Consider the following 16,503-nt stretch of genomic DNA (forward strand, 5'->3'; position numbering starts at 1 on the left):
TAAATGTTCCGTCCTACGCCGGTTTTTCTTCCCTTACCAACCTGGGAAAATTCATTGCAGAATACCGAATTCGGTGTTGGGCTTCTTGTTGGGCTTCTGAAATCTTGTTGTAGGTTAGAGGGATGAACTTTCGTCTTGCACCTACGTCTATGCTGCTAAGGCGTCGTTTCGTTGCGGGTATATTTAGGGAAGTTACTGAGCTTGTCAGGGATTGACGTTGTCAAAGAAGCGCGTTGTCAACTTGTCAATACGCATCTTCAAGCCCCCTCCCTTTCCTTCCAACCTCCGCACTCCTAACACTACTCTCGATCTCTAGCTCGAGATTCGCAAAAGGGGATGGGTATACTGGCAATGGAATGAGCAGGGGTAGAGAATGGGGAGTGGGGGGGGCTAAGCCCATAGGTTCCGTGAAGCATGGCATGGCGTAGATATCGTAGACATCATGGATGGGTTAAAGTGAGAAGAGAGAATTGGAAGGGGATTTATAGGTGGAGGCGCTCTGGGGAGTTTGGCTGTTATGGGACGGGAATGTTTACACTTCCCAACCCGATGTCTCAGGTGACCAGCGCCGCCTTTGCTCAGGCTTGGCTCACCCTATTCACATGCTTACTAGAAACCATGAACTTTTAACGAGGGGCCTTTTCAGGCCCCTCTTCCCCTAGCTAAGGATCCAAAATATTTACTCTGCCTAATCTAAAATTATACCTTTCTTCTTTCCTCTCCAAGCTTTTCACCATGTTCACCTTATTCAACGGAGAGGCACACCTCCTGCCATCGAGTTCAACGAAAAATACAATAACACTCTTGTAGCTATGGGTCCTATATAGATGTATATAAAGTGTCGCAGGAGAGTTCAGATAGTAGGCTCTAGCGGCAACCAACATGACCCGCCTTACTGGAGCGCTGAGCGGTATTCGATGCACAGTTGTGAATGCACTGCTCTCTAGATCAGACGCAGACGGCTTTGGCTAGTACCCCGAAAAAAGTCTGTAAAATGAACCCACGGCTGGTAAAGGAGCGCGTCAGTATATGCCAACCCAACTCGCCTATAGGTGTTGTAATGAGCATCAACTGGCTCAATTCCCAAAGCCACACAACACCCTCCTACTCGGTACATGCCTAGATAGAGTAACAACACCCTAAATTCGGATCCTAAAACTCTACTGGCATCATCCGGGTCGTATATTGCAACACGTTCTGAGTTGCTTGATTGAAGATAGAGTGTACGACGTCCGGCCACATGTAAGTCAGGAAGTTCTCGTACCAGCCCACTCTGTATTTTACCAGATGCGATAATGTATCCACCGTCTACCATACCGAATGGATCTAGGCCTGTCGGGGTTGTCCCAGCGTCAATTATTACTAAGTGGCTATAGAATTCATTGTCGACAATGTTTCTGACGAACAATACGCCGCATTTTGCAGCGGCCCATGACCAAGATGGAGCAATATAATTAGATGCCGAAGTCAACTGTGGGGCACCTGAGTTTGTGTAGAATGGAATGTGCCATGCCAGCGCTCTAGGCATGTCCTCCAGCCAAACGCCAGCTAGATATCGGGCATTGGTCACTCGCTGAAATTCTGATGCGATGCCAGAGAGTGCTGGGAGTCTATCAGTCATGTTGGTCAGATCCATTGAAGAATAGGTATTGATAAGTTCGGCCCAGTATTTAAAGCACTTAAAGTGGCTTCCCAGCCGGTCAATTTTCAATTTTTCAACCATGTTGATCTCCGCATATTCCCATATGATCGGATAATGAGAGTCTTCAAATCGAACGTTTGTAAAGCACTCGAGGTACATTCTCTTTTTGCCAAAGTAAAGGACTCGGCTTGAAAGCTGTCTTTCTTGAAGTACCCACGCCCTCTTGGATAGCGGAGAGTCTGTTTCGGGCACAAGAGTATATGGCCTCTCATTGATACTGCGATGCGATAGGATGGCTTCGTCAAAACTTTCGCCTTCTGACCACTGCAAGGCCGCTTGGGAAGAAGTGTGCCGAGCATGATGAAGAAACCCGGAATCACAGCCAGACGCCGCAGGTCCAGCTAACGTGACAAATGAATCCTTGTAGATCCTTCTCATTTCTGTACATTGCTCTTCCCAGTCGCGCTTAGAGCCCTGTATGATGCACAGAGAATCTATCCAAAGATACCTCAGTCCCAGTGATCGTGTGGCAGTGACGGCGTCCTGGAAGGTCTTCGGTAGACTTTCGTATGCAATTTTCTCTTGAAACTCGTCATAAGTCGTTTGTGTGAGTTTCAGTGGTTGTGAATTTCCCCAGCAATGGCTCAGAGTTGCATAGCGCCCACAACTTTCAACATTGACTAAAAGGCGTAGGTCGGAAGCGCCCCCAGGAGGTCCCAAATCGAGAATTCGAGAAGGTAGTCGAGAATTTAATGACTTGGGGCAAATCTCGTGACTTTCAACACAATCATCAAGCCAACACTTCGCTAATGCAATGTCCGCCGTAACCGTCACCTGTCTTCCAACGATATGCCCCATGCACAGAGCGATGCTATCTATGTAAAGTTAATATTGCCTTCAATACTGGAGTTGAGGGATGTGCATACTAGGTAGAGATGACACCTCTACAAAGGGCCATATTCCGTTTACTGGATCGGAATCTTCTCCCGGACATTCTCGCAAGTATAGAAGCCCTTGAAGACCTTGTGAACATGGCGCAAAACTGCTATCAATCGCCACACCGATGGCTTTAATAAAGAAGGCGGTGTGCCTTGTGTCCTGATCTCGCTGGTCCCTTTCTTCTAGATTAAGACACTCGCCGTCTGTCCTCATTGACTCTTGGTCTAATTGTCGCTGGTAATGTTCCGCTTCTTCGATTGAGGAGGAAAGACCATGTGCGTAGTACTCGAGAATCACTCTCCTAAACAATGCGCAAATCTTGCATCCATTTTGAACCGAGTTATGTAATTCCGTAAACGTAGAATAATGTTGGGCACGCCACGTATGGCTGGGGTCTTGAATGGGTATCGCCGAACATCTGTTGCAGATCATCTTTCTCGTGCCTTCAAGGACTAGATCAGAGCGTGTTATGATCCAAATAACTTGCTGATGGCATCTGTGCCCTGCCCAAATTTTCACGGATGTTATCTAATTTTAGGCAGCAGTCTAATTTTCACGTTACCTTCGTCCGTCGCGAAAACCAGTCAGCAAGTACGGCAGGATTTTAGGCAGTAAAGGGTCAAAACACTCGAGCACTCGAGCACCAGAACACCAAAAAAACCAAACCACATGAAATTAGACGTGCAGCTATACTAAAATTAAGCTAAGGCCCGTAACTATTATAGCTAGTATATAAAACTAGGTAATATACTAAGATAATGTGGTACGGCAAGCGTACTCCATGAAAATCGCGTTGTTTTGGCAGTTTTGAGGTTTTAGTCACATGTCAAAGGCTGGGGCCTTTCGCACGTGACTTGCGGAAATCACATGAGAAAGCTGATTTTTCTGTAGTTCTAGATAACAATCCCTCCTTCATATCAATCAATTGAGCTTTTGCAATTGCACACTGTTTATGCTTTAATGTTTATGCCCTTGTTGTTGTTTTGCTGTCAAGTCACGTTTTGCGCTCTGGTATACTTTATGAGGGTTTTTGTCTTGTCGCAGTTTCCCTCCCACAATAAGCCAATTATTATTATTGCAAGGAGCTGCACCTCAGAGAGCTCCCCCCCCCAAGAAACTGCCCCTAAGGATCTATTCCTTAGGGAGCTATCCCCCAGAGAAAAGGAAGATAATGTAAAAGTAGTGAGGTATGCCTTAAGAGAATGTATCCCTTCGCCCGCTAAGACATTGCCACATTAGCGGCCGCACATGAATATCCCTAATTTGGATTATGTTTTGGCAATGTCTCAGCGGACGAAGGGATACAGGGTTTTGTGCCTGAGGCACCCTGGCCTTTACTCAGGGAGCTGTCCTCCAAGGAGCTATTTCCCAGGGAGCTATCCCCTAGGGAGATCTTTATATACACTACGTAAAGAGCTCCTTGGGGGCGGGGCGGGTCGGGGGCAGCTCCCTGGGGGCAGCTCACTGCAATACATAAAGAGCTCCCTATAAATAGTATGTACGAGTCTAAGTACATTTTTAGTGCAGTTCCAAGCCTAATTTTAAGTGGCATGCGATTCGTAGCTTTGAATTTTATAGTTTTGGTGTTCTGGTGCTCGAGTGCTCGAGTGTTTTGACACTTCACCGCCTAAAATCCTGCCCTACAAACTGCTGAACCGCCCACGCCTACCCCACCAAAACTTTGCCTATTTTCAATGCGCTTAGAAAATTCTAAAACTTCTAGTAGTATAAAAATAAATAAAAACAAACTCTAAACAGTCCGGCTACAAGCTTAGTTTCTTTAAATTATGGTGTTGTGGTCAAACTGCTGGTTCGAGCTGTTGAGCAGTTCGGGCATTTGGCCAGTGAACCCCCTTCTAACGTACGGAAGGGGGTGGAAAGAAATCACCGCCATCCCCCCTGGTTCTGCCATCGCTAGATGAGGGAATTTGTGGGGCACACGTGCTCAACTTCAATGCCTAATTGGCCAAAATACTCACCGCCTAACGAGGGGGGTGGCGGTGATTTTCCGTACATTTAGAGAGGTCACGGGCCAACCGCCCAAAATCAATTTCGCCACAACAACGACGTAATGTGCAAGGAACAAGTTGATATTCGCGATCTCTGACTCAATTATAGCAATCCTAGAGATTTTGCAATCTTTTGAGCACTTTAAAAAAAACTCAATTTTTGGTGTTCTTCTAGAGTCCACGTGACTTTGCGCGTCTCAGTAACCCATCTTGGGCGCCAACCCCCCCCCAAATTGGGCTAGTATGGCCTGTAGCCTCCAGCAGTAACAGGTGCTTATCCTCAGCCGCATACCCACGACACTTCATTCCTTTGGCTCTAACTTCACTACTTCCGTTCACCAGCAAGGCAACGAGACGATGGAGCAATCAACGGCTGGCGCAAACCAAGTTCGCATGGACTCTCGTGCCAATAACCGAATTCCAAGGTCAATGCACACCCACACTGAATAGAACTACACACCTCACCAAAAATTACCCTACCATCTTCAAAATTCGATAAAATGGTCAGCAAACAAGATATTAAGAAGGCGATTAAGGTAATAAATACGTAATTAATCCCTAATTATAGCCAAGTGGCTAGGGATTTTGGTATTAAGTATATAACTCTTATATGAAAATATAAAGAAATATATATTTCTAGATAGGAAGTAATCTCTATATATTATAAACTCCTTACTAATATGCAAAAAGAAGTTCTTATTAGTCAAATTAATAAGCTTATAGTCTATAGGCTTCCTTTTACCTTGCAAATTATTAAAAACCTTATAGAGGAAATTATTAGTAGTAATATAAATAAGAACTAGATAGCTAGTTTTATCTAATACTACTTCTTATATCTTAAGAGCCTTTATTTATATAATATTAAAAATTTGCGACTAAAATCGAAATATAGGCTCTATATTTAATTCTTTTTTAATTTAGTAGTATTTAATTTTAGTATTCTATCTATTTCTTACTTATTTTATAAATAAAATAACTAATATTTCCCTCTCTTACTTAGTTAATTAAAGTAGTCGAGAAATATAATATTATAGCAGAAAGTATATATAATTAGAATAAGAAGTAATTTTTAATTAGAATTATATATATAATAAAGTATATTATAATAAAATAAATATATAATAATAGAAAAATTCTAGTAATAAAGTAAAATAGCTTATAAGAGTTTATTAGCTTACTTATTTCTATTTATACGAATAGTATAAAGATTTTACTAGCTCTTATTTATAAAGAAATCTCTGGAGATTTTTAGAATATTTAATTAAATAATTTAAAAGAAAGGAAATATATCTAGTTTATATCTAATATAAATAAATAATTATTTAATATTCTTAGTCTGGCTTATTTTATTCAGGTTTTTAAATCTGCTATTTATATAAAAGCAGGATATAAAAGAAGGCTTTTAATTATAAATAAGTATTCTAGTTATATTAATATAGAGTTTATATAAATATATAATTGCTTTAAAATTCTGCTTTTTATTTTACCTCTGTATTTAATATATTATCTTTAGTCTCTTAATATAGGCTGTTTTTTATTACTTTTTACTTATTATTTTACCGAGATTAATAGGCTTTTAGATATTAGTAAGGGTATTTTTTCTTTAATAAAAAGGATATTTTGGTCTGTTTTTAAGCCTACTTAGGAAAAAAGTATATCTAAATCGAATATTTTATCTACTTAAAAAAGATAGGTATATAGCCTTACTAATTATTAATTATCTTATTAGCTATTACTTTACTAAGACTATAAACTTCTCCTAAAGCTTCTCCTAACATAATTACGATTTCTTATACTGCGAAATATATATAGTAATTCTCAAATATATATATAAAAAACCTATCTAAAATAGCCTTTTATAAACTTACTAAAGTTAATAAATTAAATATAATAAAGGCTTTTATTATAGAGTACCGTATAAAGGGTTTAAAAGAAGCTTTATAGCTTGAAAAGAAGAAGAGATATTGAGAGAAAAAGCTTAACTTAATAAGAGAGCCTATAGGAAAGGCCTAGTTCTTTGGAATAGTTAAAATACTAGCTATAATAGTATTTGAGGAAACGAAGGCTATAAAGGCAGAATAAGATAAATTAGATAAGTAGAAGGCAAAGGAAGATATAAAGATTACTAAAGTAATAAAAGATACCTTGAAAAGCAGGAGAAAGAGATAGAGAAGCTAAGGAAGGCAAAGTAAAAAGAGATTAATAATAGAGTAAAAAGGGAGAAGCATAAAATAGAGGTTTTAGAGAGAGAGTAGTAGCAAGAAAGGCAGCTATGGTAGCTAGAAATGCTACTAAGAAAGCCAAACCGTCCCGTATAGTAATATTAAGGATAGGGTCTTCGATTTTATCGAATTTAGGGGCTCAGGAAGCGGTTATCGTGGAGGAGGACGATTCTAAAGCTATAGGGGTAATATAGACTTCCCGATCAGGAAGGGAGATTATTTTACCCCAATGTCTTAGAAAATGAAAATCCTGGTTAGCCAACTTAATACGCCTAGTTCAATTACTTTATATCTTTAATCTTAGACCGATTAATAGTGTGGTTATTTAATAATTAATTAATTAAGTTCGAGGTTAGCTGAAAATTTGGGGTGTGCATTCGCTTGGGGTGTGTATTGACCTTGGAAATCGGTTACCGATAAACCCCTCTGCCTTCTTGTCCTTGATGGTGGTAGAGTCCGCGGTCTCTCAACCCTCGAATTGAATGCGTTATCAGCGCCGGAAGGGCCGACCCGTAATTCTGTTTCTAAACTAACCAGATAAGGTCTCGCCATGCCACCCACACCGGATTCGTGGTGCCTAAGCAGTGGTGTGTGGGATGGGCGAGCTCGTGAGCGTCCGGTGCCACCGCCTTCCGGGCAGCAGTGTTGCATGACAGAAAATGAAGCACCTTTTATTGGAAGAGCTCAACAAGATGCATCCCCCCCCTCTACAATAGCTCAAAACTTTTCGCATCTTAGCAAGGTCTTATCACAATGGCCTGAGCTGTTCGCTAATCATTTCCGTCGTCCATATATGTTGGGGGCTTGCCTCCTGCATTTGGTGACTCGAAAGTTGCTAGCCTTCGCTTTTTTCAATGGGCGAAGCAAGTTTCTGTTTGTTGAAGAGGAAGGCTACGGGGACCAGAGCCGGGGTTTTTTTTACTCCTACACTGGGTTGCTCCAGGTCTCAGTTGAGGCCAAGTTATTGGTTGGCTCCCCTATAAGCGGGAATCCGTGCGAGTACAAAATTTGTGCGCAAATCAGTGGGCCCTGGAGTAACCCAGTGAGGAGTTGATATGCGCTTCTTAAGCCTTTATAATTTAAAGCCGTTTCATTAATCGCGACTTCCTCCGATGGCTTTTGCTGAGTCCATTTGCGCAAGTCGACATGAGGGGTCTCTAACCTAACAGGCAGTGCACACCAGGTGTTTCGGGGTCGTGCGCCTGCGCCAAAAACACGACGAACTTAACGCAACAATTAATCTGACAAAAACGTGCAATTCAAAGGATAACTTGCCTATCTTCTAACCCGAATTCTAACTACAAATACAATCGTAACTGATCCTAACTAGCTAACCCCAACCCTCCTAGCCCTCGAGAGTTTGCAAGTCTTAGTGAAGGCGGCTCAGATTGGCTCGCGCAAGCCGGCTTAGCAAAACCGCCTCCCGATGTCCAATAAAGACGATTCCGTATCTGCACCGAGGCAAAGCATACTTCCTTTTTCTTTCCCGTGTCCCATATCTCTATTGTGCACGAGATTGGTGGCTGTGGCTTTTTTAACAGTTTGAGGCGCTCGAAATTGGGTACTTTCATAGGCCAGGAATATTTGATTGTACATGCACGCCCTCGATTTAGGAGGAACTCCGATCCCCTTATCTGTTTCGCGCCCTACCTTGCAGGTGTGGCCCAAGAATAATCTCAACAGGATGTTCCACAGCCTTCTCGTCCCTTACACAGGTTTTGTCCTTCCCCATCTCCATTTCCTTCTCTCAGATACGCAGCGAATTCCCTCTTTTACAAGGCCCATTTTGTGCATAACTTTCTGCTGTTTGATACCTATTTGAATTCTTTTTGCGTTCAATATATATCTCAAGTCATGTCGATAATGAATCCGTTCATTGCCCCCACGGCTGGTGAGGACATTCCTGTCGACCTACCTTATCTCATAAAATGGTTGCCCACCAGTGCTGGACCCGTATTCATACAGCTATCATACGATAATAATGTCAAAGCTACCAATATCACAGGTCTTTGGTCCCTTCCCAATCTCATTGAATAGGTTTTCCTAACTCAAAGCAAAAGCTAATCTTCGTCATTTAATCTAGTCTCGACACCCAACACAGGCAATTATTCTTGGACGCCTGTCGATGTATTTGGTGGCAGAAACAACTACTTCCTCGTTATCTGCGATCTCCATTTACCACAAAGCACTTGTAGTTATACATCGGATGGACGATTCGCTATTGGGTCGATATCGAGTAATACTTTGCAAAGTACCACGATAAGCGGAACTTCGATATCAACGAGTAATATACTATTGACTGCAAGTCCAGCTTCAGCAACTGTGTCGTAAGTTAATACCCTCTCTCACGAGTAACGTTCGGCCGAGTTGGTGGCTGATGGCAGATCCAACATCTCAGACAACAAACTTTATCCACAACGACATCATCCCTGACACAAACTCCGACTCGAAATCCAAATCCAGATCTCTCCACGGGTGCAAAGGCGGCTATCGGTGTCGTTGTACCGTTGTTTATATTAGCTGTCGTAGGATTGACTGTGTTCTTCATCTGGAAACGACGAAAGGGAGCTTCACAAACGCACCCGACAAGCTCAGGTGCAGAAACGATGGGCGAGTATCATAAAGCGGAGCTCCCAGTAGAAGGAAATACCAAGGAACCTGTTAGAGTTGAGCTGTCCGGATCTGGTGTTGAAACTGGATATACGAGCGCGAATGTTCATGAACTCGCGAATGATTGAGGAGTTGAGCATGGCAGTGAGCAACATGGGAAGTCATAACTAGTAGGTACATGAAACGAAGCGCTGATCATGAATGATTCTCACCACCAGCCAAAACCGTATAACATCTTCATCAATGGCAAATGCGTATTGCTTGTAGTCTCCTGCATGGGGGCGTCTGTTCATCTATAGCGCCTCCTGAGAGAAGCAATGTTGGCCTTCCAGGCAAACAAAGTCCTGCCTCACAGGTCCTAGCCACCAATGAGAATAAGGGTCATCCTCGTCTATATCTAGTGGTTTCTAGAGCTGGGAGACTAAAAACGGATCCTTGACCATCAAACCAGCCAAGAAGTCCGGTAACATTCCTAACAAAGCAGACTCTGATGGAAAAGAACAATATGTTCAGGGCATACTGTTTGGAGCCCGATATCCTAATCTGCAGGTTCCTCAATCGGCGCTAGGGAACTCTCGCCGACATAGATTCAGGTCCTCTGCCTCGAATTTGCGTTGGAGAAACGTTTAAAGTGGCGGAGAAGAAGATTGTGGCTGTAAAGTTGCAACTTGTTGTCAAATGCAACTCAAGGGGGGATTATGGTATTTTGGAAGCAAATTCTTGGTGTGGTTTCTCCGGGTCATCGAAGCAAACAGCTCTGAGCATCAGCTGTAGATCGGCGTAAACGATTTGGTTAGGTTTCTCCTCGCTTGCAGTTACATGAAGGAGAGAGTTTCATTGAAGTTAAGCCCAATCAACACACACGATTTTATGGTGTACGTGCTTAAATGCAGTATGTGGGTATCGTGGCAGCTCAAGATTCGGTGACCAGGACGCCGTGGTGTCTCTTTGTTCCGCTCTTGAACTTGGTTTATGTCTTCATTGGAAATATTTCTTTTTCTTGGGTATCTTGTAATCTTACCAATCCAAATCAAAAGTTGGTGACTCGACCTACTCTGCGTTGGGTCGGGCTGGGTTTTAGAAGAGGCCGGATCATCCTCTTTCTTCGAGGATTTCTCGGCCTTGGGAGGAGCGGTACTATGTAGCCTTGATATCTCTGAGGGCCATTTCTCGGGGGTTTACTCTATTTGGAATTTTGAAGCGTAACCCTTCAAACCTGCTCCTTCCAGCCCCCCAAGCCCTGTGATTACAGGGCTCATCCACTATAAATTCACAACATCCGATGTGCTACAAAATTCTGACCTTGGTTCTTATTGGTCTGATAATGGAAGTGGTTCGAGCTTATAATGAATCGAGGATGTAAGAAGTAGATTGAGTGCATTTCAAAGCGCAAAGAGATAATCTTGAAATGAAGTTGGAATAGGGGCACTATCTGACTCGCTTACGGTTTGTTTACTTGGTCCGTGCTACTTCTAACCGCAGGTTGCGGAGTTGGTTGGAGGTGAACTTGATCCGGGAGCTATACAGATGAGGATGGTTTCAGTAAAGTTATGATTAGTCAAGGTTGTAGGAGACCAGCTAGCTCGAGTTGTACCCCCTACCCTCACTGGTACAGTCATGCTTTGGGTTCCCAACATGGCTGGCGTCATACCCATTCTCATTGATCAACAAGAAAGATGTGATTGTTTCATTGGGGCCATTGGTGATCTAAGTTGAAATACGAATCACAATCCAACACTGAAAACTAGATTGTAAACACATGCGAGAAGCCTGCAAACTCCAGGCGGAGGGGTCATTCATGATTCATTGCACACAACGTAATGTACATCTTCCGAGATCCTGAAACGCCTGACACAGATTCAGAGAAACACACAATATTTGATACGTTCCTAAACACCGAAATCTTAAAACCTCTGGGACGACTGATGGACGCAGCCCTGATTAGCTGAGCAAACAAAGGGTAGACTAACGAAGGGTGAGACTTGCCAGAAAATCAGATTAAAAGTCAAAGGAACTACTCATTGCAGCCCAGCGGACCCCTGGGCAATCAAAGCTCTCGGGGGAAATCCCCTCCCTCTCACCATGTTTTTGAAGCCTTTAGGAACACCTTGTGAACCGGCGCAGGTTGATCAGTCGGGTTGAGCAGGTACGAAAGGTCATGCTTGGCCTTCTGGACTATCTCCTGAAGCTCGTCACGCAGTTGCTCGGCTTTGCAACGGTCTTCTGCTGAAGTGACGAGAAGCTTGTCGGCAATGAGGTTAACTAAGGACTCCAATGAAGTGCCGCCCTGACATCTTGGATCTTCTCGTAGGGCCTTAATGGCGTCCAACACTTCCGGGAGAATCGTCGCCTTGCGATCAATGTTAATCTGGAAGAAACTGGCGTTTGGATTTTCGGGAGGCAGTTTTCTGTTCTCTTCGAAGTTTTCGATTGCATCATAATCGTACAGGAGCCATATAGCGAATTCCAAAAAAACACATCCTAAAGACCAGATATCGTAGGTGCGTGCCCTCGGCTGGTTTTGTTGTCCAGGTTCCGAAGCTTCGGGGGCTTCGTACGAGCGTGTGGTGGCCGTGGTTGTTGTCCCACCACGTCGCAGGTTTGTCTGCTGTTCATGAATCCTTGACACTCCGAGATCTGCAATCACCAGGAAGGGATCGGAATCTTCCTCAAAGAGGAGAATGTTGGCCGGCTTGAGGTCTCCGTGGCGGCAGTGTATACCAGCGCCTAAGTCGTGATGGAGAGAATATACAGCTCCGGCGAGGCCGTGCATTTGGCGGAGAGACCACAAAATGAGCTCCAGTTTTCGTGGTTTTTCGTTCTCGCGTTTCCAGTAGTCCAGGAGACTTCCACCATCTGCTAGGGGAAATATGACATAGTAGTTCGAGCCTCTTTCGCAAGTAGCGATATGCTTGACGAGATGTCGATTATTTAAATTTAGGGTCTTTGTTAGGTTTTCCTTCTCTCGTTCAAAGATATTTCGATCGTCAAGCTCCTTGATAGCCACATGAACTTGCTTTGCCAGTAACTTCGGGTTTTAACATAGACTCATAGACTCACCAAGGCTGTGTTGACGTGAAACTTACCTGTGAGTCCTGTTGGTAATGGGACCGATAAAGTCCACATTTGAAGACATTGCTGAATTCAGTGGTTCCTATTTTCTCAACAGCCGCTTGTAGCGGCAAGGCACTATTTCGGTCGAGGATGAAATGACTGCCAGAGGTGTCAAATACTGGTGCTTGGGTCCGCCATTGCTGTCTCTCCACGAAATTGTCAATGTCGACCCGTTCCCAGTTCCGGAAGGTCTCGAATGTTTGGTTGCCATCACAGTCAGTCAATAAATTTCTGTCCGCGCCGCTTCCTCTGCGATATAGAGGAAGTTTCTCATCCGTGAGCCCCTCTGAGAGCAAGTCCACGATTGCGTTCTGACGGCCAACTAATATGAGGCTTGCGAGGACCTTCTTCGCCGTGTGCACAACTTCTTCGGCCAAGTCGTTATCGCCAGAGAAGGGGGGTGTCCTGACAATATTCTCCACGGAGATCACATCCTGCAAGATGTTCAACGGCAGGAACATATTCTGGGTGAATGGACATTCAACAAGGCTGTCATGAAGTTCGCCGTAGAGATCCATACTGGTGGCATTGGCATCCGGCTCGGTTGGCTTGGCCATGCACTGGCCTGGGTTTGAATCGCGCTGATCACCGGAAGGCATGTCGTTGGTTCGTATATCTTGAGGCAGCACAATTCAGAAAGCAAAGTGGTTGATGGCACAGAATAAGGCTGTTCATGGCTAGCCAGAGCTCTTGGTGCCATGCGGCTCTGCTACTCGGTAAGTCAGCCGTGCATGCTGATGAGACTCGACTCCTTCATACCTGCAGGCCATGTATGGAACGGCTCACTGACATGTTGACCAGGTGCATTGGCATCCTAAGCCACCGCCCGGTTGCAGTGAACAAACTGCGACATTTGGAAAAAGCACTGAAGAAGGGTTCAAGGGTAGACCCGAGGGTAACGGCTTGCCTGACGGCTTCCAATGAAAAGTACCGCTCAGGAAAGCCCGACGGAGCCGACATTCATTTCCCTGAGGCAAAAACTGAATGAGTTAGTTTCTAATGCAGGTTGTCACACCGGTTTTGTTAACAGCGGTTGCTCCTGCATATTCATTGGATCCACAGCTTCGCCGAAGCAGCGGGGACATGAAGTGCGGGGTCAAGTGATCAGCGGGGGTTTCCGATGCACGACATGCCATTCCTCGCAGGCTCTTATCATATGGCCCGGTTCTGTCTCACTCGCAAATTCTCTTTCTTGATCACTCAGCAAGCCATCGCAAGATCAAGTCCTTATCAAAATCGTAGAACAGGTAATGTGATGGCGTACCAGGACTATCCTGCCAACGCATTGAATTGCTATATCTACAGCCTGTAAGTTTGCACTAAGCCCCTCCCCCGCCCCCGCGCGCGCGCCCATCATTAAAGCGTAATTATAGGATATGCTGCTATACTTCTTGATAGCTGTCAACCCTATTCTCAGAGCAGAGGCACTGTTTTAACAAGCACTAGAGTGCGAGAAACCTGCTTTCAGTGTGGGCTCCGATAGGCTCGATAATCGATCGATAGATAATCGCGCTAATTGGTCGATAATCGATAATTATCGATAATAATTTATTGGATCCCACGCTGGCAGCAGATCTTGTGCTCGAGCTTCCGGCAGTTTTCTTTTCCTTATACTGAAAAAGGGATTTACCAAGGTTATTTATAGGGACTAACAATATTGCAGTGAAATTCCTAAAACTACATTGAGCTCGCATACTCGTAGCCAATGTAAATGTGCGTATTACTGAGAGTTTTTCCACGAGGATATTGGTTCTTGCATCCTTGGAAAGCTGCGACTATAAACTATCTGTCGCAACTTGAACTTCTATTCGTGCGAGCACTGTTTGTGGCATTATTTAAGGCCAAAGTTGGACTAAAGATGTCGTTTCCATCACACTCGCTTCGTCTACTACCCCACACCTTTTCCCCTTCACCAGGTAATGGTGTTAGAAATCCAGTGCTCTGTTGACCTTTCCCTACAGCATCTCATATCTATGCTACCGACATATATGGCGTCAATCTAAGTGGTTCTTGAGAGCAAAGGTTAAGAGGTTGAGGGCTCGGCGTCCAATAGAGAGCCCGTTTAAACTGAGCAATTGGGGTGATGGCATTTCAATTGTGGTATTAGACTTAAATCTCCTCAAAAAAAACCATTTGCTAGAATCTCACCAAATTAACTTCAAAAATCACATAGAATATATTATTTAATGAAATACTGAATATAAGTGACAATCAAAAAGCTCTTCAGTGGTCGAGCCGATATTTTCGATCTGTATTAACACGCAGAAAAGAAGAAGAAGAAATAGGCGATCGAGGTTGAGACAGGTCCCCAAGCCGAGTGGTCATTACATTGCAGGCATTGATATCAGATATTGCTCCTGTGGCCGCCTCCAATGAGCGCCATCAACACAGCAGCATATGCTGCCGTAGCAGCCAGAAGGTTTCCTGGCTCCGTCGTAGAAAAGACGGCGACACTAACTGCGAAGAGGAAAATCGACGTTGAGATAACAGCCAGCGTTTTAGCCGTCGCACTACCGACAACCAAGATAAGCATAGGCACCACGATGATTAACCCTCCGATGATAGCAAAAGCGAATCGCTTCAAGGCCATGTGGAAATGCATTCGACGCTCCTCCCTCGCCATCGCCTGCGCTCGGCCCGTACCTAGACTCCCCCCAACCGATGTCCCATGCTGCATCAGCTTGGGATTGAATGAGCCAAGTAAGTCCGAATCCCGGAACAGGCTGCGGTGTGAGGCGGGAGCCTTGAGGCCTAGGTCCCAGATCAACGCCGCTTGCAGCCTCGATCCTCGGCCGTCGTCGAGCCGCGAAGCCGCAATTTCCTTTACAAAGTGCGTGTTCCACCGGTTGCCGTGAATGAATTCGAAGTCTCGGAGAGCATCCGCTGGTGGACAGTCAGGGTGGAGCGTAATAGTAACTGAAAGACGGTCTTACTATATTTATGGAGAGTTCCTCTGATATCCTCCAACTGCTGGCCTGTGATGTCCGCCTTCTCTATCTTCTGGATCTCCTCAGCCAGCTGGCGCTGGAGGTGATGAACTATAACCGTATACAGAGGCCGGAAGTCAACCACTGTTACTCCGCCTGCAACTAGGTGTCTTGTTGAACCACGGATAAAGTGTGTTAGACGCTCAAAATATGGGAGCAAGGCAAGACCATCTAGCAAATTATCCCGTTCTTCATCTCTCTCAAGGTTTTGTTTCGAATCCATGAAAAGAGATGCAGTCGATAGCCTAACTCACATTCCGTCGAAATTCATTAAAGTAATGAGGGATAACTATGAAATTCTTTAGAACGTCCAAGCCCTCGCTGGGAAGTCATATAATTGTCTCGTGGTACTATGAATGCAGTTTGGACAATAGGAGCCGTTACTCACCGAATGCCAAACTGGGCGAGAACGCCTCCACGCCCGAGCGAGGGTTAGAGAAATTAATGAGGCAGCCACACACCTAATTTGCCTTCATGCACAGCCTCTTTTGTAAGGACTTGGTGTAGCCCGATTTTTTCGGTGTCCCAAATAGGTGGTGGCACGCCAAAACTACAATGCTACAACCTTCAAATTATATATTGTAGAACCCCAACAGCAGATTCTACTCCAATTTTTCTTGATGTAACTGAAGACCCGCGTCTCTCAACTCCTGCCTACATTCTGTATGCGCTTTATCAAAAAATGGTTATGGAATCGTAGCATAGAAAAATGGTCTTTGTGGCTGGTAATTTTCGCTTGGGCGGTATAGTTTGCGGGAAGTGGTCACCGGCCACACCGCCGACTGATACCCCTGTCGGACCACAAAAAATTTGAGATTTTTCCAAAGTGCTTAGAAAATTCCAAAAACTTTACAGATTGCGAAGAATGCTCCGAATAACCCGAATATCGCGTTAGTTGCTCTAAACTGTGGAGTTAATGTGGCCAGATCGGTCTTCGAGAGGAACGTCGAGTCTTTGCTCCCCCGCTGGTCGCCGATGAG

At 44.4% G+C, this 16,503-nt stretch overlaps 3 protein-coding genes across 3 annotated transcripts; all 3 read right to left on the reverse strand.

Moving 5' to 3' along the window:
- Positions 1-943: 943 nt before the first annotated feature.
- On the reverse strand, positions 944-2,675 carry K444DRAFT_629758 (HET-domain-containing protein; the record flags this gene model as incomplete). The annotated part of the gene is made up of 2 exons (XM_024883107.1): positions 944-2,513; positions 2,569-2,675. The coding sequence occupies 2 exons, from the start codon at positions 2,673-2,675 to the stop codon at positions 944-946; spliced, it is 1,677 nt and encodes a 558-aa protein (XP_024736801.1).
- An 8,518-nt stretch (positions 2,676-11,193) lies between these two features.
- On the reverse strand, positions 11,194-13,169 carry K444DRAFT_612962 (kinase-like protein). Its single transcript, XM_024880243.1, has 3 exons — positions 12,509-13,169; positions 11,409-12,450; positions 11,194-11,344 (listed from the first exon to the last, which is right to left on the reverse strand). Exons 1-2 carry the CDS (start codon positions 13,133-13,135, stop codon positions 11,500-11,502), a joined length of 1,578 nt encoding a protein of 525 aa, XP_024736802.1. The 5' UTR covers positions 13,136-13,169; the 3' UTR covers positions 11,194-11,344; positions 11,409-11,499.
- Positions 13,170-14,772: 1,603 nt separating this feature from the next.
- Positions 14,773-15,885, reverse strand: K444DRAFT_612963 (uncharacterized protein). The gene is made up of 2 exons (XM_024880244.1): positions 15,470-15,885; positions 14,773-15,419 (listed from the first exon to the last, which is right to left on the reverse strand). Exons 1-2 carry the CDS (start codon positions 15,744-15,746, stop codon positions 14,881-14,883), a joined length of 816 nt encoding a protein of 271 aa, XP_024736803.1. The 5' UTR covers positions 15,747-15,885; the 3' UTR covers positions 14,773-14,880.
- Positions 15,886-16,503: the final 618 nt, after the last annotated feature.

The sequence above is a fragment of the Hyaloscypha bicolor genome (assembly GCF_002865645.1).
Source record: "Hyaloscypha bicolor E unplaced genomic scaffold K444scaffold_73, whole genome shotgun sequence".
NCBI lineage: Eukaryota > Fungi > Ascomycota > Leotiomycetes > Helotiales > Hyaloscyphaceae > Hyaloscypha > Hyaloscypha bicolor.

Excerpts from the sequence above, each read along its gene's own strand:
- K444DRAFT_612963 (XM_024880244.1), bottom strand. The coding sequence starts at position 15,746 with ATGGATTCGAAACAAAACCTTGAGAGAGATGAAGAACGGGATAATTTG. Across the intron at positions 15,420-15,469 it reads AGGAACTCTCCATAAATATA|CGGATGCTCTCCGAGACTTC; the intron begins GTAAGACCGTCT and ends ACTGTCCACCAG.
- K444DRAFT_612962 (XM_024880243.1), bottom strand. The coding sequence starts at position 13,135 with ATGCCTTCCGGTGATCAGCGCGATTCAAACCCAGGCCAGTGCATGGCC. Across the intron at positions 12,451-12,508 it reads ATTACCAACAGGACTCACAG|TTACTGGCAAAGCAAGTTCA; the intron begins GTAAGTTTCACG and ends TAAAACCCGAAG.